At 39.9% G+C, this 27,978-nt stretch overlaps 3 protein-coding genes across 3 annotated transcripts; 2 read left to right on the top strand and 1 right to left on the bottom strand.

The window, feature by feature from the left end:
* The first annotated feature begins 2,716 nt into the window (after positions 1-2,716).
* LOC144078507 (uncharacterized) lies at positions 2,717-7,021 on the top strand. Its single transcript, XM_077606606.1, has 3 exons — positions 2,717-3,695; positions 5,084-5,200; positions 6,382-7,021. The coding sequence occupies exons 1-3, from the start codon at positions 3,083-3,085 to the stop codon at positions 6,474-6,476; spliced, it is 825 nt and encodes a 274-aa protein (XP_077462732.1). The 5' UTR covers positions 2,717-3,082; the 3' UTR covers positions 6,477-7,021.
* Positions 7,022-7,252: 231 nt separating this feature from the next.
* On the top strand, positions 7,253-27,644 carry psmd1 (proteasome 26S subunit, non-ATPase 1). The gene is made up of 25 exons (XM_077606602.1): positions 7,253-7,646; positions 7,826-7,869; positions 7,955-8,028; positions 8,480-8,649; positions 8,736-8,944; positions 9,036-9,179; positions 9,292-9,518; positions 9,604-9,664; positions 9,757-9,885; positions 10,220-10,308; positions 10,426-10,504; positions 10,638-10,811; positions 10,888-10,999; positions 11,179-11,375; positions 11,492-11,587; positions 11,932-11,996; positions 19,314-19,428; positions 20,533-20,649; positions 21,280-21,382; positions 23,889-24,058; positions 24,924-25,016; positions 25,116-25,202; positions 25,456-25,683; positions 26,530-26,681; positions 27,493-27,644. Exons 1-24 carry the CDS (start codon positions 7,631-7,633, stop codon positions 26,674-26,676), a joined length of 2,946 nt encoding a protein of 981 aa, XP_077462728.1. The 5' UTR covers positions 7,253-7,630; the 3' UTR covers positions 26,677-26,681; positions 27,493-27,644.
* Positions 12,603-16,652, bottom strand: htr2b (5-hydroxytryptamine (serotonin) receptor 2B, G protein-coupled). The gene is made up of 3 exons (XM_077607574.1): positions 16,394-16,652; positions 15,057-15,257; positions 12,603-14,679 (listed from the first exon to the last, which is right to left on the bottom strand). The coding sequence occupies exons 1-3, from the start codon at positions 16,650-16,652 to the stop codon at positions 13,736-13,738; spliced, it is 1,404 nt and encodes a 467-aa protein (XP_077463700.1). The 3' UTR covers positions 12,603-13,735.
* Positions 27,645-27,978: the final 334 nt, after the last annotated feature.

The following is a 27,978-nucleotide window of genomic DNA, read 5'->3' as shown; positions in this document are numbered from 1 at the left end:
TTGTAAAAGCTGAAATATAATGGTACATCCTTTTTTAAATTCAATGTATCATCATTAAGTTCACAGGAGAACGGAAGTCTTAGTAATAACCAACTGCCAATGATTACTTTTTTCTTTTTAATTGTTTAAGCTCACACACAAAACACAATTTGAATGTTTGTTGACAACAGACATTGACTCAATTGACAACACCTCATTTTGCTCTCAAGACAATGTGGCTACGTGACCTCTGACCAGCCACAGAATGCGGGTTTCATGTGACGTATTGAAGGTTCTACCATCTGTGACAGCCCCCCTTCTCTAAACAATACTGGTTTACCAACTTGCCTTTCTCACCAAAACATGCATTATTCAATTTCCATGTTTGTACTAAATATTTCTCTATATCATCATAACCAATATCTTACTACGAATTGCTTTATTTTTCTGCAGACTCCAAGTGATTCCCTGTCTGAACACTTGAGGACGCCCCTGGACATTCACAAGTGAGAGACTTTTATTTTATTTTATTTTTTTACATCTCAGTTTTTATATAATAGTGGGATTATGTATACAACATATAAGTGTACTGAATTATAAAATATAAAATACAAAAAGTGGGAGAACAAAGAAACGTATTCATAAATAACAGATTATATTACACTGGTTTGGGAGAAAAAAAAAAGTTACACACAAATAACACACGGGTGTACAGGTGACACACACCCAGCACAACTGCAAAATTATTAATAATTATATAATAATAATTATTATTATTATTATGATAATAATGATAATGATGATAATGATGATAATGATAATAATGATGATGATGGTGATGATAATAATAATGATAATAACAACAACAATAATAATAATAATAATAATAAAAGGGCTACATTTGTTTCTTCAATTCAAGCAGCATTGTCTGCAAAGTCTTTTAGTCCTCTAGACTCATCATTTAGAATTTAGATCCAAAGAAATAAAATTTCAACCATGAATTGTTTTATTAAAATGGAATTTTATCAAAATTGACATAAGGTTTTTGACATATCCTCAATGTTGCATTTCTTCAAGGTAGGTCAGGCCGAACAAAACAGGACTAATTTAATGATGGCTCAATTTTGGACTACATTTTTTTGGGTCAACCCAGAAAGTACTCTCCCAAAACAAAAGAAGAAAATGGCATTTTCTTCTGTATTGTGACCATTTTTATTGTAATACAGATCCATAATGGTAATTGTGGGTTAGGGTTTGTGATGTTGGATTATGACACTGCATGCATGCAACTATTATTGGGGAAGTGCTGCTCTCTAGCGAGTATAAAATGAACGATAATCAATAAGGAAAGAAAAGATGGTCTGTTTTTGTAACCCAAATCCAGTTTAGGTCTGTCCAACTCAAAATGAAGTAACCAGGCAAAAATTACAGCATGTTTTATGCGTTCCTACACATTAGAAGGATTGTCTGTCGTGGAAATGTGCTTTTAATGCTTTGTATCAAAACATAAGTTTCTGGACAGCCTGAGTTAGTTTTTTCTGCATGAAATTAATTGCCTAAATTATTTGTATAATGCAATGTAGCAGGAATTGTTCCATATTTTGCTGTTTTACATTTGTTTTGTTTGCCTGGAAGCCATAAATTGGGGCAGGTGCTTATTTTTATCGGACATATTCTTCCTGCTCTAGACTAACCAGTAAAAGAGAAAGATTACACTTACTATCACTTTCCTTGACTCTGTTGAGTTTCTCGTATAAATCAATTCTTAAAAAGTGTCATTTCAGCAAGATTTTGATTTTTGGGACAACTGTTCAATTGCGAGATTACTTATTTATGAGCAAGTATAACTTGTTTTATAATTTTTCTTCTTCAAATTTTTGAAGTGGTGATTTTTCCAGTGTAGGGATTTGAACATACATTTTGTCGACGATCAATCAGGTTTTTAGGACTCTGTCAATACTGTGTCATTGACTAGAACTGTCTTGAAAAGGCAGCAGCTTTTTTAGCAGTATCACAATGCAAATCAAATATTTTCACTTTCTTTTCTTTCCTCATTTTTGAGTGGTGATTCTGACATTCTTCCCCGGTTTTTGTGTTTGTAACAGTTTCCCCAAAGCAGGTATTTTGTTTTTGTATCTTGGAAACAGTTGGGTTATGTTAACTAAAGCTATGTATGTTCAGTAGACATTTGTACTTGCTTTTATAACTCTTTGCATTCACAGGAAATGTGCTACTCTATTGTAATATTAATTGTAAACTTTTATTTTGTTTTATCAGTTTGTCTGGAGATCTCCGTTACTGTGCAAGATACTTTCCCCCTTGGATTCTGCTGCATTTAAACAAAAAGGTGAGTACTTGGACAACAATCACAAACAGAAGAGAGACTTTGGAAACAAACATACCTCACTTACTAATCAACACTGGTCCAAAGGGTAGTATTTGCTAAGGTCAGCCTTACAGTCAATTACATGTACATCTATAGTGCAATTGTATTTGAAGTGTTTAGAATGTTTTTTCTGATTGAGAGCACCTTTTTAATGAAGGAAAAGGCATTTCAGGATTAAGGGATTAGCCTCTTTGAAACTCTGCAGAAGGTTTTTTTCCCCCTCATTTAATCATAATGGAAAGGATGACTTTGGCCTTTCCCCCTCCAAATGCACATAAGTAAGGCTAATGAAGCGAAGTTGTTACATGTGTCATGAATTTGAGCTTTCTTTTTTTAATCAGATCAAAGAATGAGTCTTTTTCGCCGACCTGTTAAGAAATGTATCTGGAATTGTGTTTAAGGGCTGTTACTGGAAAAGATGTTTGCCACATCCAATATGGCGGCATAATTTAGCCGTTTGCTTTGACGTTAAAGGCGGGGTTTGTGTAGATATTTCTCGATGTGATTTGGGGGATGCGTCAAAGTTGACCACGCCTACTCAGACAAGTAGCCAATAGAAAAAATATTTAGTTCCGTAGGTCTGGTCGTTAGTCCCGCCTACTGCGTCGCCTGTTGTTGCCAAATTGAACCGGGTTGCCAGCCTGGCATGGAGGTGGCATTCAGCCTATTTTCTCCTTTGAAAAGTCTCTGGAAAGTGAAGCCCCAACGAACGCAGCCATGTCGGAGGGGAGCGACTTCGAGGACACGCTCGCCTCTATCGGAGGCAAAGAGCGCATTTATTTGGTGAGCGATGCCGGCGAAAGCAACGACGCGAGCGAGAGCGACGCCGCCGTGCTGCTCGAATTCTTGGGCGATTTGTTCGGCGACCGACGGCCCCTCTCCGCCCTCCCCACGGGCGGTCAGTGCCACGACAAGCCCGGCCACCATTCCAACTCTCGGGCCGACGACCTCCATGGCGACGGGAGGACGCTCAGCCGGCGAACGAGCAGCTCCAGCCGGATGAGAAGCATCGACTGCCCCGCCATCGTTTTCCTCTTCAGACAGACTTTCTTCAACCATCAAGCGTGCTTGAAAGAGGTCCTCAAGGACGTCAGAGCCCGCACCAAGGGAACCCTGCCGGCCTTGATTGGATTAGTCCGCTTGACCGCGGGGGAAAAGGGCGACGAAAATCGCCTGTGCGTGCGCCGCCTGGAGATGCTCCTCCACAAGGTGTTTTCTCGACATCCAGCGGACGCGGTCTGGGTGGGCTCCTTCGTCCCCGGTTCCCCGAGCAGTGTCCTCGATATCAAGAAGAACGTCGGCAGGGTCATTGCTTGTTCCTTAACTGCAGGTGTGAACCATTGAACGTCTTGTTTGCCATTGACGGCGAGAGGTGTCCAATCCCAGTCTGAATGGAAACGAAAAATAATATGCTCATTCCTGCCAGTGAAATGGATTGGACGTCTATTGTCGTCAGGAGCAAACTGCAATAAAAATGAAGTCTGTACACATTTTCTAACAAAATTCATAGGACCAAAATGAAGTGGCAATAAATGTAGTATAGTGGACGCACTTCCTTTACCTTTAGTGAGCCACATTTAAATAACTTTGTAGGTCGTATTCATTCCCTCCCACAAGCCTTGACTTTAACAGCAGTTTCACTAAAATTAGATCATCCCAAAACCACAGCCTGACGTACTATAGTAGCACTTAACTTCATCTTACGTCAACAAAAATCATCCAAATGGGCCTGTGATTTTTGCAGTGCAGTGTTAAAAAATATGAGAAGAATTGAATCAGTCTTTACTTTTGGAGTGCATCGTATATTTTGCTTCAATTTTTGTGCTCTGAATAGTACTATTGCTTCAAAAGGCACACTTGGAATGGGCTAATTATACTGTTTGACTAAAGTATAAATAGATAAATTTCCTGTGGGACATTTTCACTCAAGGCCTCCAGTTTTGCCTTATAGTAAGGCACAACTAGCACTTTTTTATTTAACTCTTAGATTTATGGCCTAGAAGTGTTTATTTTTTAAATACAGATTTATTATCGGACAAATCTGAATTCGTGTGTCATTTTTGGCTCTAAATACCACAGCATCAAATCAAAACTTTAAAGGAAAAATTAATTGCAACACTTTTTTGCCTGAATAAAGCCTGAAATTTTTATTGGGCAACCAAACATAATCAAAAATGTACTTAAATCATATCCATGGACATCACCAGATGCGATACTTATATATAACACTTCAGACAAATGGAGTTAATTCATAAATCATTTAGATACTTCATTCATAACAATATTCCCAAAGGTTATCCACTCCTACACTGTGGCAAGCCAGATTGCGAAAGGAGAAAATGTACAAACTGTCTCTACTATCTGGTTTTAACATGTTTGCTTTTAACTCTAGGGTCTTTAACCTGATGTACATCATGTAGTGTAGCTTTAACCCCCTCCAATACAATAAAACAATCCACATTTTCCTTCGGTTTAGTGATTTTCAAACATGTCACAGGTTATGGTAATTAAAGGTAAGGGCCATCAGCCATACATTTTCTAATGAGCACTAACACCCGGCAGACATAGATGAAAGTAGGTCAAAGCATGACATTCACAAGACTACCACTTCTTTCTATGATGGCTTCAAAGGTCCAAGAACAAAAGGTGCATTCATGGGATATTAAAGCACTTAGGATAAGCTGCCAAGTGTTTAAATTCCCTTTTATTGCCTTCCAGATATTACCAGGAACGACAGGGACCCATTTTTCTGGCCCTTCCAGTGTTTGTTCAGTTCTAATAGAGGAGGAGGAACCAGACGAGCAGCCAGCAATCCTCCAACCAGCAGGCAAAAAGGTTAGCAACAAGATGTCATTGACAGGACTGACCGATCTGAAGCCTCACACCCCCCCACCATCTGTTTCGCAACCTTTATACGTTCAATCACTACTTCACTTTCACTTCTAAATTTATTCTAGCTTAAAACGCAATGGGTGAAAAGCAGACAACACCCACTTAAGATAACATACTTTTCTTGTGTGTTCAAAGAAGCATACTGTGTCATGCAGGTCTTGCAGGTCTGATATTTATTGTTGAGTTGCTCGAAGAAGCGGTTTGGACAAAATGAATTTCTATAGTGCAGGAGTGGCGAACAAGTTAGACAAATATTTTTTATTTGTTTTTAAAGTGCCCTGATGAACTTGAATGTGTTTTAAGAGAGAATAAAAATAAGACAAACATGAAACTAGGCAAATAGCCACAGTCTATAGTCAAACTATGCGGCCCGGTGGAGCGAGTGGTTAGCGCGTCAGCCTCATAGCTCTGGGGTTCTGGGTTCAAATCCAGGTTACGTCCACCTGTGTGGAGTTTGCATGTTCTCCCTGGGCCTGCATGGGTTTCCTCTGGGTACTCTGGTTTCCTGCCACATTCCAATAACCTGTATGGTAGGCTGATTGGACACTCTAAATTGCCCCTAGTTATGGGTGTGAGTGTGCAGGGTTGTCCGTCTCCTTGTGTACTGTGATTGGCTGGCCACCGATTCAGGGTGTGTCCCCCGCCTATGGCCCGGAGTCAGCTGGGATAGGCTCCAGCACCCCCTGCCCATAACAGCAGAATGCCAAATTACGAGCCCGAAACTATCATTTATTTAGGTCTTTTGCCGAGAAAACGCACCTTATGGAGAAGCACTACCAATTTCGTCATACGCAGTTTCTGGGTGTGATGACAATTAGGCTTTTGTTGTTGATGATGACAACAGGGCCTATGTCCGATTATTATTAAATCATTACAACAGTTAAAAACAAACAACAGAATTAGAAACAAAACATTTAGAAAATTAGGTAAACAATGAACTTGTCAAAATTGTTGACCAGAAATACGAGAAATATGGCAAATCAATACCTACAAAACCAGTTGTTTAACATTACCCAGTTTAATAACTCTTTGTGACAAACGAATGTCAAAATAAGCTAACCACAAAGTTGTAAAAACACAAAGAGGATTTGCATTGTGTGCCAACCTAATCAGAACTTTTGTAGGTGACTCTGGAAGCACTGAGGAGAACATCCCATTGAAAAACTGTTCCAAGTCTGCCACGGGGCCTAACGAGGAATCCATGAGAGAAGGCGCCTGAAATCATGTGACTAAGACCTCAACACTGTGGACACAAGTGGTGGTACTCTGAAGGGAAGAAGCTTGTGTCAAGAGCCCTTAGGTTGTCATGGATGTCAATTCTTGTTGCTCCATGGTTCTTGATCAGACAAAATATATGATAGAGACCGTGATGTTTAATGCTGCCTTGCACGCACACAGACACAGACACACACACACACGCACACACACGCACACACGCGATGAAGTACAATCAATTCTTGCACAATGTTTTTTGAACCAGTTGAACAAACTACTGTAATTCATGCATTAGAAAATTTGGGTTGAACCTATTTCTGTATGAAAAAGGCATTTATATTAGTGTAAAGATACACGAGCAACGTTTTTGTATTTTTTTTTAAGCTTAGCTTGTGAGTTTCTCTTTTTTTGTTTACTCATTTTTTAAAACGTGCCTTGAATTTATACTTTTGACTACTACAATAGTAAAGAAATTAGTTCTAACATTGTATTTATTAGGTTTATGGATTGTACATCCCATTCTTGAATAATAAAATGATCACAATAACACTATTATTTTTATGATTTAAATATGACCAAGGGTGTTGTTTTGTGGTTAACATCTATATAATCTACTAATGTCATAATTTAAGCTTTTTTTAAATCAGTCACTTAATTTGTGGGCGGGATGAATTCTATTTCAGTTTTTTTTACTTGGCTAAATTTATTGATTAAACTATTGATTAATGTTGGCATAAATAACTCCCCTCCCTGCTCGTTTGGACAGGTAAAACGGTTCACGCTTGGCGCATTCGTGCAAACGCCTGAATTTTAAGAAACTTAATATACATGCCCATATATCTTTTACCATTAGACCTTCGGCTTTAAATTGTGATAGGTTGTAGCTAGATTTAATAGTGTTGATTGGTTGTAAACGAAGAAATAGTTACATATGCATTTCTTTTATATTTTGTTTTCGGTCAGGCGACAAAGAGGACAACTAAATAGGAAGGCCCCCTTGTTAGGGACCTCAGGCTTTGTCAAAAACTGTCAACGGGCACGTCGGGTAGCACCGTTTTACCTCTGCATAGTTTTACCAAGCTAAATCTTTACCAAATTCAAAAATAATTGTATTCTCAATCACTTCACCGGGGAGAGAAGAGGGAATTCAGCGCTACAATGATAACATCTGCCGGTAAGTGAGAGCTAAATCATTTTGAGGGTTTCTAGTTTAGCTAGCAGACATTGATTTAGCTGAGTCACATAGATCTGTATGTTGTCAGTTAGCATTTAGCCTAAATGATCTTAAGAAAAAATTGATCTTTAATGTTGGATTACAAGTTTGGAGTTAAACATACTGTATTTTTTCTCCAGCTGGAATTATTTCCCTCCTCGATGAGGAGGAACCACAGCTTAAGGTAGGAGACTAAACGCAGGCCATCTTTTACTTACTGCCACGAAATAAACAGCCGTGGTTATGAACTGTTTGAATTCTTTTGGCAGGTTTTTGCATTGCAGAAGCTTGACTACCTCGTCAATGACTTCTGGGCAGAAATTTCAGGATCTGTTGACAAAATGTAAGTGGCACACTTGGGATATACAGAGCGCAAGGATCTAAGTCATTCAATTACGGATGTCCTGAAACTAACTTTTTGACTTCCAATTCACTCCGATCTTTGTCAAAATATGTTTTACCGGTACTGATCTGATGCCCATATTTTTAGACCAAAATATAATATTAGCGGTAAATGAGAAATTACTTTGTTTTTGTATTAACATCAAATGCTTTGTTCTTGCAGCCAAATCTGACACTGTCCTAAACTCTAAAAATCTTCGTATTGGGCAATGATACTGAGTATTGGATTGGGACATCACTATGTACAATAACGATTCAAAAGAAGCATGTAGCCAAAAAAGAGTAAAACAAAATATCATGCTTAAACACACAGGATTTCCAGTGCAACACGTTGTTTGTAACCTAAAATTGTAATGATAGGACCGTACTCATGTTTTTCCTCACGCACCCAGCGAGGTCTTGTACGAAGACGAGACATTCCGGAACCGAGAATTTGCCGCTTTGGTGGCCTCTAAGGTCTTCTATCATCTTGGAGCTTTTGAGGAATCTCTGAACTACGCCCTTGGTGCCGGGGATCTTTTCAACGTCACGGATGACACTGAATATGTGGAAACCATCATTGGTGAGTGAGGAAAGGAGGAGGTTTGAGCGATCACGGTGTTGGAGGGACAGTGACGCCACTCGTGATTTGCTGTTGTCTCCTACTAGCTAAATGCATTGATCATTACACCAAGTTGCGTGTGGAAAATGCTGAGCTGCCAGAGGAGGAGGAGAGGAAAAGTATTGACCCCCGCCTTGAGGGCATTGTCAACAAGATGTTCCTGCGGTGCCTAAATGATCACAAGTTCAAGCAGGCCATTGGAATTGCCTTGGAAACCCGCCGCCTTGATATGTTTGAGAAGACCATCTTAGAATCGGTGTGGATTTTAGTTCACCCATTGCATCTTATATGAGTGATGGTTTGTGCTACATAAAATATTTGTTTTTTCCCCCTTTCCTCTTGCTCAGAACGATGTCAGTGGGCTTCTCGCCTACAGTCTGAAGGTGTGCATGTCCCTCATGCAGAACAAAAAGTTCCGCAACGAGGTTCTGCGTGTCCTGGTTAAGCTCTATATGAATTTGGAGAAACCTGATTTCATCAATGTTTGTCAGGTAACCACTTATCTTCTTTTCAAAACTCTATGGCCTTGTCAGTGACTTTCACAAGAAGCACAGTTTTACAGAAGCACTCTGGTGTACCTTTATTTTCTCCTCCCCACTGCAGTGCCTGATATTCCTGGATGATCCTCAAGCTGTCAGCGACATCTTGGAAAAGTTGGTGAAGGAGGACAATCTGCTGATGGCCTACCAGATTTGTTTTGATCTGTATGAGAGCGCCAGCCAGCAGTTCCTCTCTTCTGTCATCCAGAACCTCCGAACGGTCGGAACACCGATCCCATCAGTTCCCGGATCTACTAACACTGGCACTGTGTCCACCACGGAAAAAGACGGGTAATAATCACATTAAATAAAACATACGCTAGCTTATTTAGCGTGCATGTGTGTCTGTGATTGCTAACTGCCCCTTTCCCCTCAGTGACGCAATGGAGACGGATGAGAAAGCTGGAAGCTCTCCTGCAGGAAAGCAAACTGAGCCGGTAAATGATACTGCAGCTTTTAGTGTTTATCTACAGACAAACTTCAATTTGGCCATAAAATCATCAGCTTTTTTTTCTTTTTGTCATTGCAGAAGGAAGAGCCCAAAGACCAGAATGCCAAGATGATCAAAATCCTCAGTGGGGAGATGGCCATTGAGTTGCACTTGCAGTTTCTAATTCGAAACAACAACACCGATCTTATGATCCTCAAAAACACAAAGGTAATGCTGGGGTTGAGAACACCTGTAAAAGGAGATAAACGAATAATCCACAAGTACTTCACTTTCCCTCCCCATCGGCCCTGTGAAGAAAATCAAATAACTTACATTTGCTTTTGAAAAGATTTTGCAATTGAAAGGTCACTAGTGGGAAACTGCGCTAAATGTACAAGCAAATGCTTACTTTCCAGAAGCAATTTTGTGTACCCTAAAATTGAGCATGTGGACAAAAAGACCAATGTAAATACTTATTTGACAAACAGTTAACATGCTTTCTTTCAGCTCTGTCTGTCTTCTTATTAAGCTATGTTATTTCAAATTTTAAATGCCATTCCAGGATGCAGTTCGAAATTCAGTGTGCCATACGGCCACCGTCATAGCCAACTCTTTTATGCACACTGGCACCACAAGTGACCAGTTTCTCAGGTAAGCAGTTTATTCCAGGTTAGAAATTGTACTTGTATAACATGTATTCACAAATGTTCAAGATTTCGAGCTGACATTTGTAAGAATTTTTTCTCTTTTTTTTTTTTCTTCATCCAGAGAAAACCTTGAATGGCTTGCGAGAGCCACTAACTGGGCAAAATTCACAGCAACAGCAAGCCTTGGTGTCATTCACAAGGTAAATCATTACAGCAATCCATGGGAAAAATAAAAATAGATTTTATGCAAGTTATTTATTTCAAATTGGTTAAACTAACTGAAGTTCATGGTGCTACTTGTTGTTAAAACTCCCTATTTCATGTCTTTGCTAGGGTCACGAAAAAGAGGCTCTTCAGTTAATGGCCACGTACCTGCCAAAGGACACGTCTCCTGGTTCTGCCTACCAGGAGGGAGGAGGCCTGTACGCTCTTGGGCTTATTCACGCCAATCATGGTGGAGACATCATTGACTACCTCCTCAGTCAGCTTAAAAATGCCAGCAATGATGTAGGTTGGCCTTAAAGAATATGTAACATGTGCGCTCTGCCTGGTCGACAGTGCACTTCATCTGCTTTTTGAACAGATTGTTCGTCACGGGGGTGCTCTGGGTCTCGGTCTGGCTGCTTTGGGAACCGCCAGACAGGATGTGTACGACCTCCTCAAGTCCAATCTGTATCAAGATGATGCGGTCACTGGTACGTTGAACCAATACAAGTCGTTTTGTTTTTCTTTTTTTTGTTATCACATGAAATATAACTAAATTGTGATTATAGATTCAAGGTAATAAAATCGTCAATTTAATTATGTGCATTTCCAACTTCCCATGTAAGAAAAATACAATCCAAAAGTTGCAATACATGATTTGTACTTTCAGGGGAAGCCGCTGGCCTGGCCCTGGGTCTCGTCATGCTGGGCTCCAAGTCAGCTCAGGCCATTGAGGACATGGTGGGATACGCGCAGGAGACCCAACATGAGAAGATATTGCGTGGCCTAGCGGTGGGAATCGCTATGGTCATGTATGGACGCATGGAGGAGGCCGATACCCTCATTGAGAGTCTTTGCAGGGACAAGGTGAAGCTAACACTGGGGGGAACTGTACTAAAACGAAGTGTTTGTCAGCAATAGGGTGAAAAGCATCAAGGTTTAGCTGCGTTCTCAGACAATGCCCTTCCCTTTTGAACTTTCAGGACCCGATCCTGCGGCGCTCTGGGATGTACACCGTAGGCATGGCTTACTGCGGCTCTGGGAACAACAAGGCCATCCGACGTCTGCTCCACGTCGCAGTAAGTGTTTTTTGGTTGACCAGCTTCATAAACCTTTAAACTGTGGAGTAAATGCCAGAGTTACAGAAGTGTCATTCAATCAGTGATGAATTTAATTTATCATCATGATTCCTATATTTCAACAATTATAAAGTTTGTAATGGCAATTTTCAGCAATATCCCCACAACGGTGGCGGTTTAATGACATTTATGTTGGGTTAAGAATTCTTCCTGTAGATGGCACCATCTGCTTACCAGTATTGCTAGAACGAGGCCTCTCATGTTAGTCACGACAAACACCTTTTCAGAGTTTGAAGAGCTTCGGTATTTTTGCATTCGTAAAACTAATGCCTTTTTATCTCAAGGTGAGTGATGTAAACGATGACGTCAGGAGGGCAGCTGTCGAGTCCATTGGTTTCATTTTGTTCAGGTAAGAACCACAATATATTATCCTGATATCTAATTTAATTACCACACAGTTTTTCATTGATGTTTTGTGTGATTCTTTACCTATGTTGATATGGTGATTGTTAAAAAAAGGCACTTAATCTGGAAGTAATTGTACTGTTTAAAAAGTCAAGGCTATGTTGGAAGTAATTTACGTTTGAATATGAAAAGCAAAGCTTGTTCGCATCCAAAGGATTCGTGAAAACAACGTTCAAACCAGTATGCGGGTCAGTAGTCATGTGACAACTAGTTTGTATTTTCAAGTTTTTTTCCAATCATTAATTTGCTTTTGAAATTCAGTAGAGATAGATTGAAAATATTACAAATATTACTATGGGTTCTCTGCACATCACCAAGTGATATCATGTTTTGTATAGTGCAGTCATTTTCTGGCTTAAAAAATAACCTGAAAAGCATTTGTTCGAGTGGGTAGTTGGTTTTCATTGGAATATGTCGTTACACAAAGTTCCATCGGCCAAGTACATGGTGATGCTTTATCTTTTTTAAGATTTAAATGTACAGCTCTGCGATTGTTGCTTTTTTCAAGTCACGTAAACGTGGTGTGAAGCATTTTTTCAGTACCAGAAAAGACAGAGCAGCAATAGAAATGCAACTGGATCAGCATATACCGTGCTTCCAGCCCACAATCACTGGCAAAGACTCCAGCACCCCCGCACATCTCGTGAGGATAAGCAGTACAGATTACAGTTTAATGTAGAGAAAAGACAGCCATACTTACAGCAATGTTTCTGTGCAAACAGCCCATTTAAGGTCTTGGGGTTGTGCGAAAGAGTGTAACAGTATAAACAAAGAAAATGAATGTTTTTGTGCGAATACACACTTTCAGTATCTGGCATCTTTAGATGATGCTTCCTTTCTTTATGGTAATTTTGTACATTTGAGGCAGTACAAAATTTCTTTAGAGGTAAATTAGTAAAGAACTTAGTCCTAATTAAGTTAGTTTCTTTTGATATAGCTGACAGAATGTAAACATAAAGGCAGCGGTCTCAAACCGGTCCTCAAAGGGCCACAGGGGGTGCAGGTTTTCATTCAAACCGAACAAGCAGACACCTTTTGCAAGTGTAATCAGTTGATTGCATCAAGGTGCTACTTATTTTAGAAGACCCCCTCATTGGTTTAACTGCTGACACTGGATCAGTGGAAACAAAGACCAGGAACAACTGTGGCCCTTTGCGGAATCGGTTTGAGACCCCTGCATTAGGGGGACAATGAATCAAATAGATTTGCATATTTGACATACATTTACTGCCAGGTTTCCTCCTGAGCATGGATATTTGACTTCTACGGCATAGGCATTGACTGAGTTATTAAAACCCTGCCATAACATTTAATACCTTATTTGTTTATCTCAAGTTTACTTGTCAAGTGTTCAATGATCAGTTTAAGCTGATTTTAACAGTTGTTTGTTTCTGACAGGATGATTAGTAACAGTATCCTGGCATAATGGCATGTGATTTAAAGAAATATTGTGATATCAGTTGACAAAATGCGATATTCAGCGGGTTTTCAGTGAAGCATTGTGCAGTTGTGGGATAAATTCCAGTAGACTGTTCTAGTTTCAAGGAAAGTACATTACATTACAAAGCGCCAGTCAAACACAATCCAATCAATCCAACTTTTTGAAATTGGATGGCGGTGCAATCACTTGTTTTTCTCAGAAATCAAAGGTTTTGCTTTTACATTGATTGGATTGCTGTAGCTTTATAGGCGGCTGACAAGTTCTTCTTGCTTGGCGTCATAGTTATCAACTAAGTGGATTGGGTCTAACACAACACCGCCAGATGATTGTACAGCTGTCTGGCTTCTCAGCGAATTTTGGTAACTAACTGCCCCAAGTCCGTTCCTCATGCCCCTTTTCATGAAGAGTTTTGAGTTTTCGGCCACAGAAGATTTGAATGAAATTCTCGTAAAGGTCCCATCTGCATTCGATGCCTTTGGATTTCTGTCTGTGTGGTGACTCGTGCAGGTCTTATAATTACAAGTAATGTAGCGGGTGAAGGCCTCCCTGAATGTCTTGTTGAAGAGTGTGTAGACCAGTGGGTTGATCCCCGATGACACATAGCCCACCCACACAAAGATCTCCATCAGACGGGAGATGATGTTGGTATTACAGGTGGTACACAGTACAGAGGTGACGTTGGTGATAAAGAAGGGGCACCACATGACTACAAACAGGAGGAAGACTATGCCGAGCACTTTTGACGCACGCTGCTCATTGCTTAGAGTCTGCATTGACTTCTTTCCCATTGTGGATAATCTGCGGATGGGCATTTCAATGATAGGAGGGTTTGCTGTGCCTACAGTGGAGTTTTGTTGCATCTTGTCCAGAATGTGAAATTGTTCACCTTGATTAGTAGTCCCAGGATTTTGCTCCTTTGGGAAAGCTGAGGAAACTGTGGGGTAACTGATGCGCTGAATCACCCTTGACCTGAGCAAGTAAACCTTTTTGCGCAGCACGTGGACGGTAAGAAGGTAGATAACCATCATTATGACCAGCGGAACAAAGAATGCTGCCATGGATCCAAACATGATGAATTCCCGGAAGGTGTCCGTTTTAAGCTGGCATGTGTGGTTACTGTTGAATGTCATGTTGTTCCTGGGTTGGTAGTTATGGAGACCCTTGATTGGAATAGGGATAGCTATACCTAGGAAACAAAAAGTTAATTAGGTGTTAGACAAAACCCTTGCAATAAGATAGGCTGTCCTTAAAATAGAAGACATCGTTGCTAACATCAAAGATGTCTGATTCATTTATTCTTTGTTTCGTTTTGCTGTTCCAGTTTACCTCACGCACACCTTGTCGCTTCCTGCTGTTCTATGCAATGTAACTGTATATATTAGATCTGCTTTTATTCCATCCGGCTTTTGTTTATGAGCCTATAAACCAGGTCTGCAATGGATCTTGTCAAGTAGTGTATTTCAAAACTGTGCCAGTGTTTGAAATTAATGACGGTAATCATGATGACAGCTGAGGGAAATTTACAAGGTAGTACATGAAAAAAATGTGAAATTATATGCTTACAAATGGATATAAGCCACACCAGTGCTATCTTGACCATGGCCTTTGCTCTGGATTTGAATTGGCTGTGCTGGATAGGCTTCTTGATGGCAATGTAGCGATCCAGTGAGATGGCGCACAGATGCATGATAGATGCAGTTGAAAAGAGCACATCCAGGAAGAGCCAAATAGGGCAGATGAAATCTGGAAGGGGCCAATCTGAATCTGCAGAAATAATAAAGAATGATCAATTCACTTTAACGATCTGCCTTTATATGACCAGATTTTCTATCATATTATAAGTACTATCCTTTTCTGTTTTAGAAATGTGGTCTGGTTGAGTCTTGAAGTCTATAACCCAGCATGGGATTAGAAGTGGCACTCAATATGAAAACAAAAGTTTGTTTATATGACTGTGCTGGCAAGAGTGTTCATACTCTGTTGATGGAGCTAAAAGCCATTCATCTCAAAATCATGGAGGCTCGCAGTAATGTTTATTTCCATTTCCATGCATACACTTGGCAATTTAAACTTTTATCACTTTTTTAGTTTTTAGATTTCTATATTTATATAGACCCGCAGGTTACTTTTAACTTAAGTTTTCAATAGGAATTTGGTTTATATACAGAGTTCGTATTGTTGTCTTTCCCACATATAATGAAGTCTAAGTGATTTAAAAAAAAATTGTGTTGAAACATATATTGATCCATCCATTTTAGTGGACTGCTTATCCCCTGTTGATACTTAATTGATTTGGTCACTTTAGCGGTAGTGTCGGTGACAAAATACTGTATATTATTGTCTAAGTAAATCTCACGGAACTATGGCTAAAGCTTGAATGCGGAGACTTAAATGTTATTTTGTAAGAAAGTCGCTACCCGGGACAGTCTCGGCGATGTTGAAAATGGAAGGAAATTACTATATAGTTGCTAGCTGAAACTTTGCTAATGCTCTGGGTTTTTTCTTATTTTTTTTAAATAAAGAAAATTGCTTTGTCCTAAAATTATACATTTGGCATTTTGTACGAAAATGATAGCTCTCTACTGGAAATTGTTGTACTCCATTAACTACATATGATTTTGGTTTGAAGTGTTAAAGTTATAGATTGAAGTAAAAATATACAATATTTTTAAAGTACCTACTGGTTTTAAATTGTTTGAGGAATAAAACTTAGATAGTTCGACAAGCCAAATTGTATGCACGGTAACTTTAATACACTCAGAATATACCTAGAGTTAGAATGAAAATCACGTAATTTCTGAAAAATCATGCCATGCAATCCATGTCGTGTTGTTTAGGAATAATCTCACTGTTTCCATTTTGCCACGTTTGTGAGAAAGGAGTTCACATGCTTAACTTACTGTAAAGAACAGTGACGAGGGCAATTGGCATCACTAGGAGTCCCACCAATAAGTCAGCCACAGCAAGTGACATCAGGAAATAGTTGGTGGCATTCTGCAGTTTCCTCTCAAGTGACACAGCAAGGATGACCAAAATGTTTCCGCCAATCGTAGGAATGATGACCAAAATAATAAGCAGCGCAGCCCACTTTAACTGAACCCCAGAGGTTTCTGATATCGGGCCGCCAACTTCCAATGGAGCCCCCTCTGACTGGGACATAGTGCAGTAAAAGTTCCAGTGGGTCTTATTGTGGGTCTGGGCTCTGATCTCTGTGGTTTTGCAGGCTCGGTCAGCATTGTCACTGGTAGCCACAGAGAAGGGCAGTTAGGTAGGCCAAAAGAGCTCAGGGGCAGTGCACCGGATGACACATCCCTTCAGGCAAACTATTATTTTTGAAAAGGAAAAAATATAGACAACCTCTGGATGATTGTGGAAAAGCTTCCGTATTGTTAATCCATACACGTGTAGTATTTCCACATGAAGACAACAGCTGGATTCCTCATGTTCCCTAGTTTTCCCTGCCAGATTATCCTATCCACTCTTTCCACCTGTAAGGGTAAAGAGAGCCGTTAGTGGAAGACCAATGACACTAATGATTTCACACGTTTTGTTAGTTTACAAAAATGACCAAGTATTTGAGGTAGTTTATAAAATTTGTCAAAGTTGCAAAATGTTTATTTTAACTTGGCAAATTTTCAATTGTTAGGATTGTGCCTCAAGCATTGAATTTTAAAATGTAAGTAGGAAAAAACAAAACTATGTACCTATATATAAATTGAGTTACCCAAAGTTTATAATTCAATACAAATGTCTCTTTACACCTACTAAACAATTCTCAAACATAAAACAAGACTCAACCATTTAGGATTTCTTACCTCTCTTCAATGAGTTACTTCTGGATGTTTCAACTCTTGTGTTGCCCCTCTAAAAAGACCTGGAACAGAGCAACGTTATATTTCTAGCCCTCCCAAGTGAGAACATGAGACAATTTTCTCCATGTCCAAAATGTCTGGCTATGCATCACCTCCCATGATCACAGCTTTAGAACTTTCAGATGTTGTGGCTTCTGCCTTTCTCTTTCCTTCTCACTCTCCAACCTCTAAAGAGCTTGTAGTCGCTCCTTCTTTCTCCCCTCTCTCACCCCTTCTTCCCCTCCCAACCCTAGTCTTGGTGAGTCATAATGTGTGCATAACATAAATGTCTTCATGGTGGCCACGCGCCAGTGTTTCCTGGGGGTCATTTTCTTCAATCCCCATTGTTTGGTGTCTGCCCTCACTCCCGCTCTCCATTGGAACTTACAAAAACAGTTTCACTGTATGAGTTGAAGTAGTTATAACATCTATCCATTTCTGCCTTTTTATTTATGCACTTTGTACCTCCTCGCTAATGACATCCAGTCCATTTAAAATTGAACTGCTATACAGTGCAAGAAATGTCAACAATGCCAAGATAAAAAGTTGTTCTTTGACATCAATTGCACTGAAACATGCTTGGTCAATGCCAAACATTTTTCTTATACTTGAAGGTTGACAGTATGCTTTCAGAAAGGTTATTTTGGCTGTATTTACGACAACGCTGTCCAGGTGTTTTCTAGCTGTATTTGGGTTATTTCGTCTCACAGTTGGGAAGTGTGATTAATATCACACTTCCCGACTGTGAGACGAAATAACCCATTGAAGTATTGCTACAAATCGATCATCAGTTTTCCTGCCACTTTTATTTACCTCATGGCGCTATTTTCAAAGGCTTGGGTTATGTAGACTGTATGGTTAATTAAACCGCAGCCCTATCTGTGACTGCCACTCCAGGATATATTTGAGGCATGCGCACAATGATTTAGTACTTAATTAAACAGTCCAATGATACATTCAGAGGGCAACACAGGTGGTTTTGTAAGACGTCAGCAGACTACCAGAATAGAATTATTTTATCTCTGTAAATTAAATCGAAAGGCCACCTAGAGCTGGCATGGAGCATCAAATGAATCAAGTTTGATCCTCGTATGTTTGAGCTCAACTACCCTTGAGAACCAATTCTGGAGAACCGATTTAGAGGATATACACAGACACTGACAAGTATGTGTGCATAACAGACAAAATTATGGTTACGTCACTTGTCTAGTAACTTGTCCAGAAAATACGGTACATCTGTCTATGTTCCTCCCATAACATACATGGATTTAACCCATCCATAAATAAACGGCTCAATAATTGCCTAAGGAGGTAATGAGATATCTAGCTTAACAGTCTTTGTTTTTACCCGTTGCTTTACACAACATACAATCAGGCAGTCCTGCTACAAGTGTGCAAGGTCACCATTTTGAAACAATAGAGAACATCATTGCAGCTCTACCTTTTTAGTTCTTAAATTTACAAAAATGTACTAACTGGATTAGCAAATAACATCACATTGTGTTATTCTTAATGTCAAACACAGTATTTCATTTTTTCCCGTCATGCTTGTGTACAGAAACAAATTCCTTCTTTTTGAAAGATGACTTGAACAGACATTCCCTAACAAAACTAGATCTACTGTCTGGCTATAGTGGTTTGAGTTCATGTGACTCACTTGTTCAATGCCTTCAAAAAATTCTTTTGAACAAATTGGGCTGACAGACTTTCCACATGCCGTCCGTCTTTAGCGCCGTCTTTAGCGCACTGTGAAGCTTTCAACACGCATTGTGAAGAATGCTCATATCAGAGCCAGATTGTGCCTTTTTTTAATACCACACCACTATTCGTTGGTTTTTTTCCTTTCCTTTTTTGTGTGTGGTTCGCTTAACTGTTAACTATTTTTTTTTCCAAATTGATCTGATCAGCACGTCACATATAGTTTGAAATGCTAATGCCTGATCTGTATTTTTTTAAACCTCTCTTTCAGAACTCCTGAGCAATGTCCCAGTGTTGTGTCCCTTTTGTCAGAAAGCTACAACCCCCATGTTCGCTGCGGTGCTGCCATGGCTTTGGGCATCTGTTGTGCTGGAACAGGGAACAAGGTGAGTTAGCTTGTTGAAATAAAGCAAGTGTATTTTCTGTGTGAACAATGAGCATTAAAGTCACCTTGAGGCAATGGAACTGCAACCTTTTTAGGGTAGTGCTCACTTCCCACTGAAATCCAGGTTATGTTTTGTGTATATTTGTCTGCCTGTGGATTCAATACATAATTACTGTACCAGTAATCTGATTTTTTTGTTTTACCGGCCAAGTAAGGCAAAAACTTGCAACAATTGCATGTTAATAGAAATTTACAAAAAAAATCCTACACAAGATATAGCTGAAACAAAAACATGGGAGACATGTACACTGAGCTAATTATATTAGTATAATGTAAATGAGGCTGCTGTAGTTTTCATTTCAATTTTCGAAAGCGCCAGTTAGGACAGGACTGGCACCGTGTGCGCACATTGCAGCTTATTTGGTCCTTTATTGTGAGAGTGATGGTCTTGTGTCCAGAGAACTAGGTCACCTATTCAAAAAAATACATTATTTTAGTCTTATTTATAATCCTTGTTCTGTGCAAATGAAATGGTTTGCTACATCATTGTGGCTGTAGATAAAAGGGAGGGGATTGTTTACTCTATTGTAAAAGAAAATAAATAACTTTCTTTTTCCCCCCCCTGTACTAATTTGCATTGAGCAGGAAACCTTTGTTCAAAGCAACCTGTGACCTAATGATTATGAGGAGCATGACGTGCTCAAATGGCGTTGGCTTTGCCTCCTGATTTTTCAGGAGACCTCTTACTTTGAAAACATCCTGTTTGTCTTCACTTGACAGATTGGTCGGCTCCTTCTAATCTTTGCGTAAATGTCACATCGCTCAGCACTCCATAAGCAGCAAAGTGAGAACTACAAGGCGGTCTTTGCTTTAACTGTTACACAGTTGCCCTGGGCAACCAGATATGAATTCACTAATCTCATTCATTAGTATGGTCTTGTTTCCTCTGTTAATAATCTTTTTCCTGGACACATGTTGTCGTCGTGGTGCGACTGTTTCAATTCGAAAATGGCAAATATAGAAGGCGCTTACTTGCAACTCTCTTTTTTTCCCCCCAACACTTGCTCTTGATTACGCTGAGATTTTTCATCTGATCTTCCTTCAGGAAGCCATCAATCTGCTGGAGCCAATGACCAATGACCCAGTCAACTATGTAAGACAAGGTGCTCTCATTGCCTCTGCACTTATCATGATCCAGCAAACAGAAGTCACCTGCCCTAAGGTTTGTCTACAGTTTGTTTTAACGGAAGTTCAAGACTACAACTCATATTAATGTGAAAAGGAATACTAATTTCAATAAACAACAGGCTGTTAGCAAAGGTAGAACATTGATTGAACGCTCTAAGCATCAACCTCATGAAGATGGAGGGAAAGAAAGGTTTTATGATGCTCTGGAAAATAACCCCTCCCAGCATAACTTCACACATTTGCTTTGGGAGTACCAAATATATTGTCACAGACAGTTAAGAAATGCCAGACACCTTTTCAGAGACTCCTCAGTTTTACCACAAGTTTTTTTTATAAAGCTAATGTCCGATGCAGTATTTTGCAAGAGCTATTTTTCAAAACAGTGAAATGTTACGGCAGTATTGCATTCATGTCTGTTTATTTTAAGATGCGTTCTCTGTAACTTTACACGGTCTCTAGTTGCAGGCGATATGTTTCTTAAGGTATATGGCTCAGGATTTGGCGATGTTTTTCCCCCCACCAAAATAACCCATCTGGCCTTACATGAAATAAAATAAAAAATCAATAAACTCCAGCAGAAGAAATAAGGCCCTCTTGCCAACATTGTTCAGGCAAAGACCTATGACTTGCATATGAATATGATTCCTCCTTTCTTTTTTTACAGGTGAATCAATTCAGACAGCTTTACTCAAAAGTAATCAATGATAAGCACGACGATGTTATGGCCAAATTTGGTGCCATCCTGGCTCAGGGAATCCTTGATGCAGGTCAGTAACTATTATGTTGAAGTTGTTTAACATAATTTTTGAACATCCAAAAAGTCTGTACATTTTGGCATTCAACTGAATTGTCCTTGAATAATTGAGCCACCATCTTATCCACTCCTAATGTGGAATGAATGCCTTTTTGAGTGGAATTGACCTTGAATCACTGCCCCCCAGGGCTTTCAGTGCAGTGTAACATACTTATAAACACGATGCCCCTGTTTGAACCTCTCTGGATATGAAAACTTTAGTCGCTCTGTAAAACAAGCAGTTTAAAATTGCTCTGTGGTTTCGTATGATTGGCTGAATTTGAGTTCCTTCCGGTGACCAGAGTACGCCTCCAACCCTGACCACCCACGTGCTGTAACTATGGAAGACATCACATTAAGGTTCATTAGCGGCTAGGTTTTAGCGCGTCTCTGCTACGTTCTGTTTCGTATGGCCCGTTGGTGTCCCGCTGGTGATTATATTTGTCTGATCGTTTCTGGCGTGTGCGTGCCTGCTCTGCTGTTTGTGGACTCAAGCACACAAAATGGCTTTACATGTGTGAGGTCCCAGCTGCACACTCACACTGACACAGAACACACCAATTTTCTCATGTATACACAAAGCCTTGGAAGCAAGGCGGGAGCAGAACAACCTTGTGCCAGCATTGAAAGAAAAAAAGTGCTAAGGCAGATTCTTGAACATGAACTCATTGCGGTAAGCACTCCTAAACGCTTTAACAGTTCTCCTACATAGTGATGTCTCTTAGCCTTCCTGGTTGGTTATGGTTATGGTTATGGTTATGGTTATGGACAATGGATAACAGCCAAGTTATAATTCAAACCGGCACATTTAAGAGCAGTCATTGGCATGTCATGATGACTGAAAAAAAAGATCAATCTACAATCTTAATGTTTGTCTTCTGGTTTGTGTTATGACAGCGTCATTTTCCTGTTTTCCTTGTCAATCTTTTATCTCTTATTCCAGCATGTCCTAATAATCATAATCTATTTAGATGATTTCCACGAAAACTGAAGTATGTTGGCTGTTGATTGATGGGACCTATTTGGTCCGATTATATCTGTTCTGAGATTCTGTTATTTCGCCCTCTTTTTTTTTTTTTTAAACTGAAATCATATTTTCTCATAGGAAAGTGTATAAATAGGGTAACCTCTTAAGATCTTGTATTAGAGGTCCTGCTGTACTTGGAATAACCTCCTGTGTGAGGAACGCACTGGTCAAGTGTTCTTAACCTATTGTCACATTTTGAAGGGTTCCTTCAGTAACCATTGCTGCTCATGTGACTGATTGTGGCCAGCATTCACTTAGCAGAACAGAAACATTTCAACACTAATTCATGGTGCTTTGCCAGGACTCATTTAGCTGAATGACCTCAGATATGACTGAGTTACCTGCTATTGTCTTGACTGATTTCATTTGAAGCGTCCACTCCCTAGAAACACCATTTATTTTCATTATGACAGGACATGACTGATTTATCCTGGTTCCCTCCTATCTGTCCTTCCTTTCACTGTCTTTGTCTCTGAACCTTTTCAAATCCTCCCTATTGTTTCCCGCTGATATTAGGAGGGCGTTTGCAGACTGTCGACATGCTCTTCGAATAGAAACTCCTTTATCAACTACTGTCTCCAGGGAAGAATTTCAACACCTAATGTTTGTTTTCGTTATGGTGAATCTTTTTGATGAGAAATCTATAGGTCTCGTTTTTGCAAGTTTTATTTTTCATCTGAAAAGGAAACATTTTAAGACAAAGAGTTGCCAACGTGTATTGGACACATGATTTAATGCCGAATGGTCCAGAGACAATGCTTGCTTTGGTCTTATGGGTCACCATTACCATTGTCTACATGTTGTTCAAAGATCAAAAAAGACCTAACCCCTAGATTAATATCTTGCTTTTTATAGTTCATGTCTTATTTGTAAGGGGTTGGCCAACAGTCAGTCATACTCTTTTAGGAACTACAGTGAGGCCCAGAAACTTTTGGACAGATTTGTTATTTTAGCCGTTTGCAAAAACATATGTGATACTTCAAGTACAAACTATGAGAAGTTATTTCCTCATTTTTGGGGGCTCAGAAGTAATTGGAAATTCGATTTAGGAAAAAAATAAAACAAGGTCGAAAAGGCTCTTCCCTCAAAACTGTCACCAAAGTCATCTCTTAGAAGGTTGCGTTTGCATTAGTATTCTCTTTCTCTGAACACACGACATGCGGTTTAAAGAGCTCTAAATGGAAGTAATACAGAAAGTGACACTTCTGTTTATTGATGTGATAAAAGACAAGCAGCTAGATAAATTTTGAAGGCTACAAGGATATACAATAAAATGTTCAGTTTTTTAATATGTTTGTTAATGGCAATTCTTTTCACTGGGATGTGCAAGATAAAATGTGTCTGTGTTTTTAAAATTAATATGAAAACTTTAGAAACAAACTTGAAAAGTTCATTTGTTGTGGCCAATCTCAGCGACTTTTGCATCCAAGCATTTGTGTTGTCTGTGTTGCAGGTGGACGCAACGTGAGCATCTCGCTTCAGTCCAGGACCGGTCACACACACATGCCATCTGTCGTGGGTCTACTCGTCTTCACCCAGTTCTGGTTCTGGTTCCCTCTCTCCCACTTCCTCTCCTTAGCCTTTACGCCCACCGCCATCATTGGCCTTAACAAGGACCTCAAGGTACGGACCAACCGATCGCAAAGCACTTACTGACTTGAGGTCATTACCTATTGACATGTTCACAGTCACAGCCTTTATTTTATTTTATTGCTTTTCTTGGCGGCATCAGGCTGATGACTCTTTACTCAAGTGTTCATTTCGAGATCCGTCAGTTACACTGGCCATGTTCAAGTGTAAATACTTGAGAACCAGAACAACTCGTGCAAGCATCATCATCAAGCTGGGATGTTGTGCTTTGCGGGAGTTGTTTCTGTCTGTCACATCGATCAAAGCTGCAGGTCTGCTTTAAGTCTAAACGCATAGCTGACCTTAACAATTCAACAACAAATGCCAATATTAAAATGAGCATCTATTATGTTCTGGCTAGCATGTTTTTCTCTCTGAAAGGAAATGCCACCATATTCATGACTTAAATAGTTTATTGGTACAAAATAACATTTTACATTTCCGAATCAAATCTTCACCAGACCAGAGACCTGAGAAAATAATCCATTTTTTTTAAATATATTCCCACACATTGTTAAAAAAGGAATGTCAAATTTTATATTAAAAAAACATTTGTTTGGATTCCATCTTTTGATATTTACAATACCTTGCATAATCACAATTATAAGGAGGCAAATCTACAAATCTTAGTTATTCCTTTTAATTATTCAAATTAGCCACTTGCCTTATAAAGAGTTAAAGAATTGGAGTCTAAAAGTTCTAAATTGTTAGTCTTTTCATTACATGAAATGAGATCCACCAAACTCATGTTCATTCTTAAACACAGAGACTTTGCTGTAGATTGGTCGTTAAGTGAAGTAGGCTGTCAGTTGTCCATTTCTTTGTCAATGACTTTATCCCTTCACTTTCTGGTCCTCAGATGCCCAAAGTGCAGTATCGCTCCAACTGTAAACCTTCCACCTTTGCTTACCCGCCAGCTCTGGAGGTTCCCAAGGAGAAGGAGAAAGAGAAGGTGACACGGACACACACACACATTTTTTTCCTTTCTTTGACATATTAGCATTATCGTGTCGCAGTAACGCATATATAAATGATATCTTTTCCCTGTCAGGTCTCCACTGCTGTTCTCTCCATTACAGCCAAAGCAAAGAAGAAGGAGAAGGAAAAGAAAGAAAAGGAGGAAGAAAAGATGGAAGTGGTAAGTGCCATTCATTACTTTTGTTTAAGTTTAAGTCTGAGCACTATTCCGTTTGCGACGAGCGCTTTTTGAAGGCCACATGTTTAGACAGGCCTGCCCAGTGGACCCACTTAGATGATAAAGTAGACTCCCATTTGGTTCTCTGTTCGCGTTATACCTCCCCTTCGGTGCTCGAAGTTCTCCCCCATTGACGATGGGCTAAAATTAAAATGTCCAGCAAACACATGGGGCTGGTCTGTGTGCATTTGAACAGGAAGTACAGGAGGGTGAAAAGGAGAAGAAAGACGAGGAGAAGGAGAAAGAAAAGGAAAAGGAGAAAGAGAAAGACAAGGAGAAGGAGAAAGAGAAGGAGAAAGAGAAGGAGAAGAAGAAGGAAGCGGAGCCCAACTTCCAGTTGCTGGAAAACCCGGCCAGAGTGATGCCAGCCCAGCTCAAAGTCCTGACCATGCCTGACACGTGTCGCTATCAACCATTCAAGCAGGTGAGCCAAAGTCAAATGCTGTGTGCTCCAAAAGCCAATTGGCATGCGGCGCCTTCCGGCAAAGAGGAAGTCCTCTTTTGATTGGCCGGCGCTCCTTGTAAGGCTTTGTTTTGTCATTCCCTGGAGTGAACAATTTTATAGACCCAGCTGAGATCTGCTCTGTGTTTGCGTCACAAGAAGATTAACAAATACACCAAGTCGCTTTCATTCATGACTGAACCATTGTGCACGCATAGAACACGCAAAATACGCCTGATATCATTCAAAATAAATTGAACAACATTTGCAGAAAACGTCCATAACAGTTAACAATGTTGCGCTTTTGAAGTGAGTATTTTGTCTCCCAATTTGGCCTGGTATTGGCCGATACCGATACTATATCAATTCATTTTCTGAAAGCGTACACACACCTGTTTAAAATATGCCCGAGATTTAAAATGTTCTTCAGAGACCAAATGTTGATGTGTTAATTTTTTGTTAAATTAGCTATCACTGTTGTTCGTATTAAGTTCACACTCAGTCATCATACCCCATTAGCATGTTAGCTTAGCTAATTATTTCGGCTAGCAGTAGACACAGGTTTGTTGGGATGTCTTTTCCAGTTTTTCCTCCTAATGAAGATAAAACAATGCAATTTGGAATCTGAACATTCCCGTAAGTAAATCTACATTTTTTTTTCAGATTAGACCATAAACAAACACTTAGGAAAACATCCATGCATTTTATTTTTTGACCAGTTTTCACAAAGTACGCTTCTGTGCCATCTCAATCAGTGTTTTTCTCTGCCTCTTAGCATTTCATAAATTTAGGACAGCCATTTTTTAACCACGTCTGTCTGTCATTCAGCTGCACACAGGTGGCATCATTATCATGAAAGACACCAGCGAGGAGGAGGAGGAGCTGGTGGAGCCCGTCTCGGCGCACGGGCCAAAAATCGAGGAGGAGGAGCAGGAGCCGGAGCCCCCGGAGCCCTTCGAATACATCGACGAGTAGATCAGGTACCACGTGAGGCCAAACCATGTTTTAACTAAAAGCCACAATTTTTCTTGAGCTTTGCAATTTATAATTCACGGCGGCTTCGCTCACACGCTCTCTCACTTGAGTGTAAGAGGGTGAGAGTGAAAGTCTTGTGTGCACTCCCTCACACTCAAGAGTGTGAGTGTGAGAGTGAGTGTGACTGAGAGTAAGCGTGAACTCCCCCACTCTCTTTACTCACACTCACTCATGTTCTCACATTTATTCACTCTTTCTCACACTCATTCTCTCTCACATTCTCACTCACTCTGTCACACTGCTCACAACCACTCTCTCATGCTCACTCTTTCTCTCACTCATTCCCTATCTCTCTCACATTCCCTCACTCACTGATAATCACACTCGCTCTCACTCACACTTTCTCTCACTCTCTCTTCACTCTCACTCTCACACTCAGTCATTATCACTCATTCTCTCTCACACAACTCTCTCTCTCTCACGCACGGTCACTTTTTCACACATTCTCTATCCTCTCCACTTTCTCTCACACAATCACACTGTCACTCTCCTAAGTGAGAGTAAATGTGAGTGAGACACTGTCTCTCATGCTCACTACCTCACACTCTCACTCAACTCACACTCATTCTCTATCACTCACATTATCACCCAGTCTCTCACATGAACATTCAATCTGATTTGACGTCTACTAGTGAAACAGTAATTTGTGGAACTTGCCGGCTGTTAAAAAAAGGTGGGAGTTAGTCTAAAAATAACAATGCATTGAATGTCAATAAACATGGACTTAATTGCAGGTGTTTTTCTTCTTTTTTTCAGAACAGTATGTATCCTGTCCACTCCCCCTTTTTGGGCTCACCTTGTTTCTCTAGTGGCTTCTGTTGCGCATAAAGGAGCAGTTTTACATGTTCACCTTGTATTCTGTTGTCCATACAATAAAGTCATGGGTTAGGGTTAGGGTTATACAACAATGTGTTTTCACTTATTTCCCTTCTAAATTTGACTCTCACACTCACATTCTATCCCGTGTGTGTGAGTTCGTGAGTGATACACTTTCCCAGTCAAATTCACTCACTCACACTCTTAAGTGAGAAAATCAGTGAGTGAGACAGTCGCTCACGCTCACACTCACTCAACTCACTCTCACATTTAAGTGAGTGTGATAGAGTGAGTGAGACTCACAATCTCTCACACATTCTGTCACTCACACACTCACACACACTAAAGTGTGAGTGAGAACGTGAGTGTGAGACAGTCTCTCACACTCAGCCTCTCACTCAACTCACTCTCACAACCACACTCTCC

Source organism: Stigmatopora argus, chromosome 8 (genome assembly GCF_051989625.1).
Source record: "Stigmatopora argus isolate UIUO_Sarg chromosome 8, RoL_Sarg_1.0, whole genome shotgun sequence".
Classification (NCBI taxonomy): Eukaryota; Metazoa; Chordata; class Actinopteri; order Syngnathiformes; family Syngnathidae; genus Stigmatopora; species Stigmatopora argus.
Note: the sequence above shows the minus strand (reverse complement) of the source record. Positions and strands in the feature narration are given on the sequence as shown.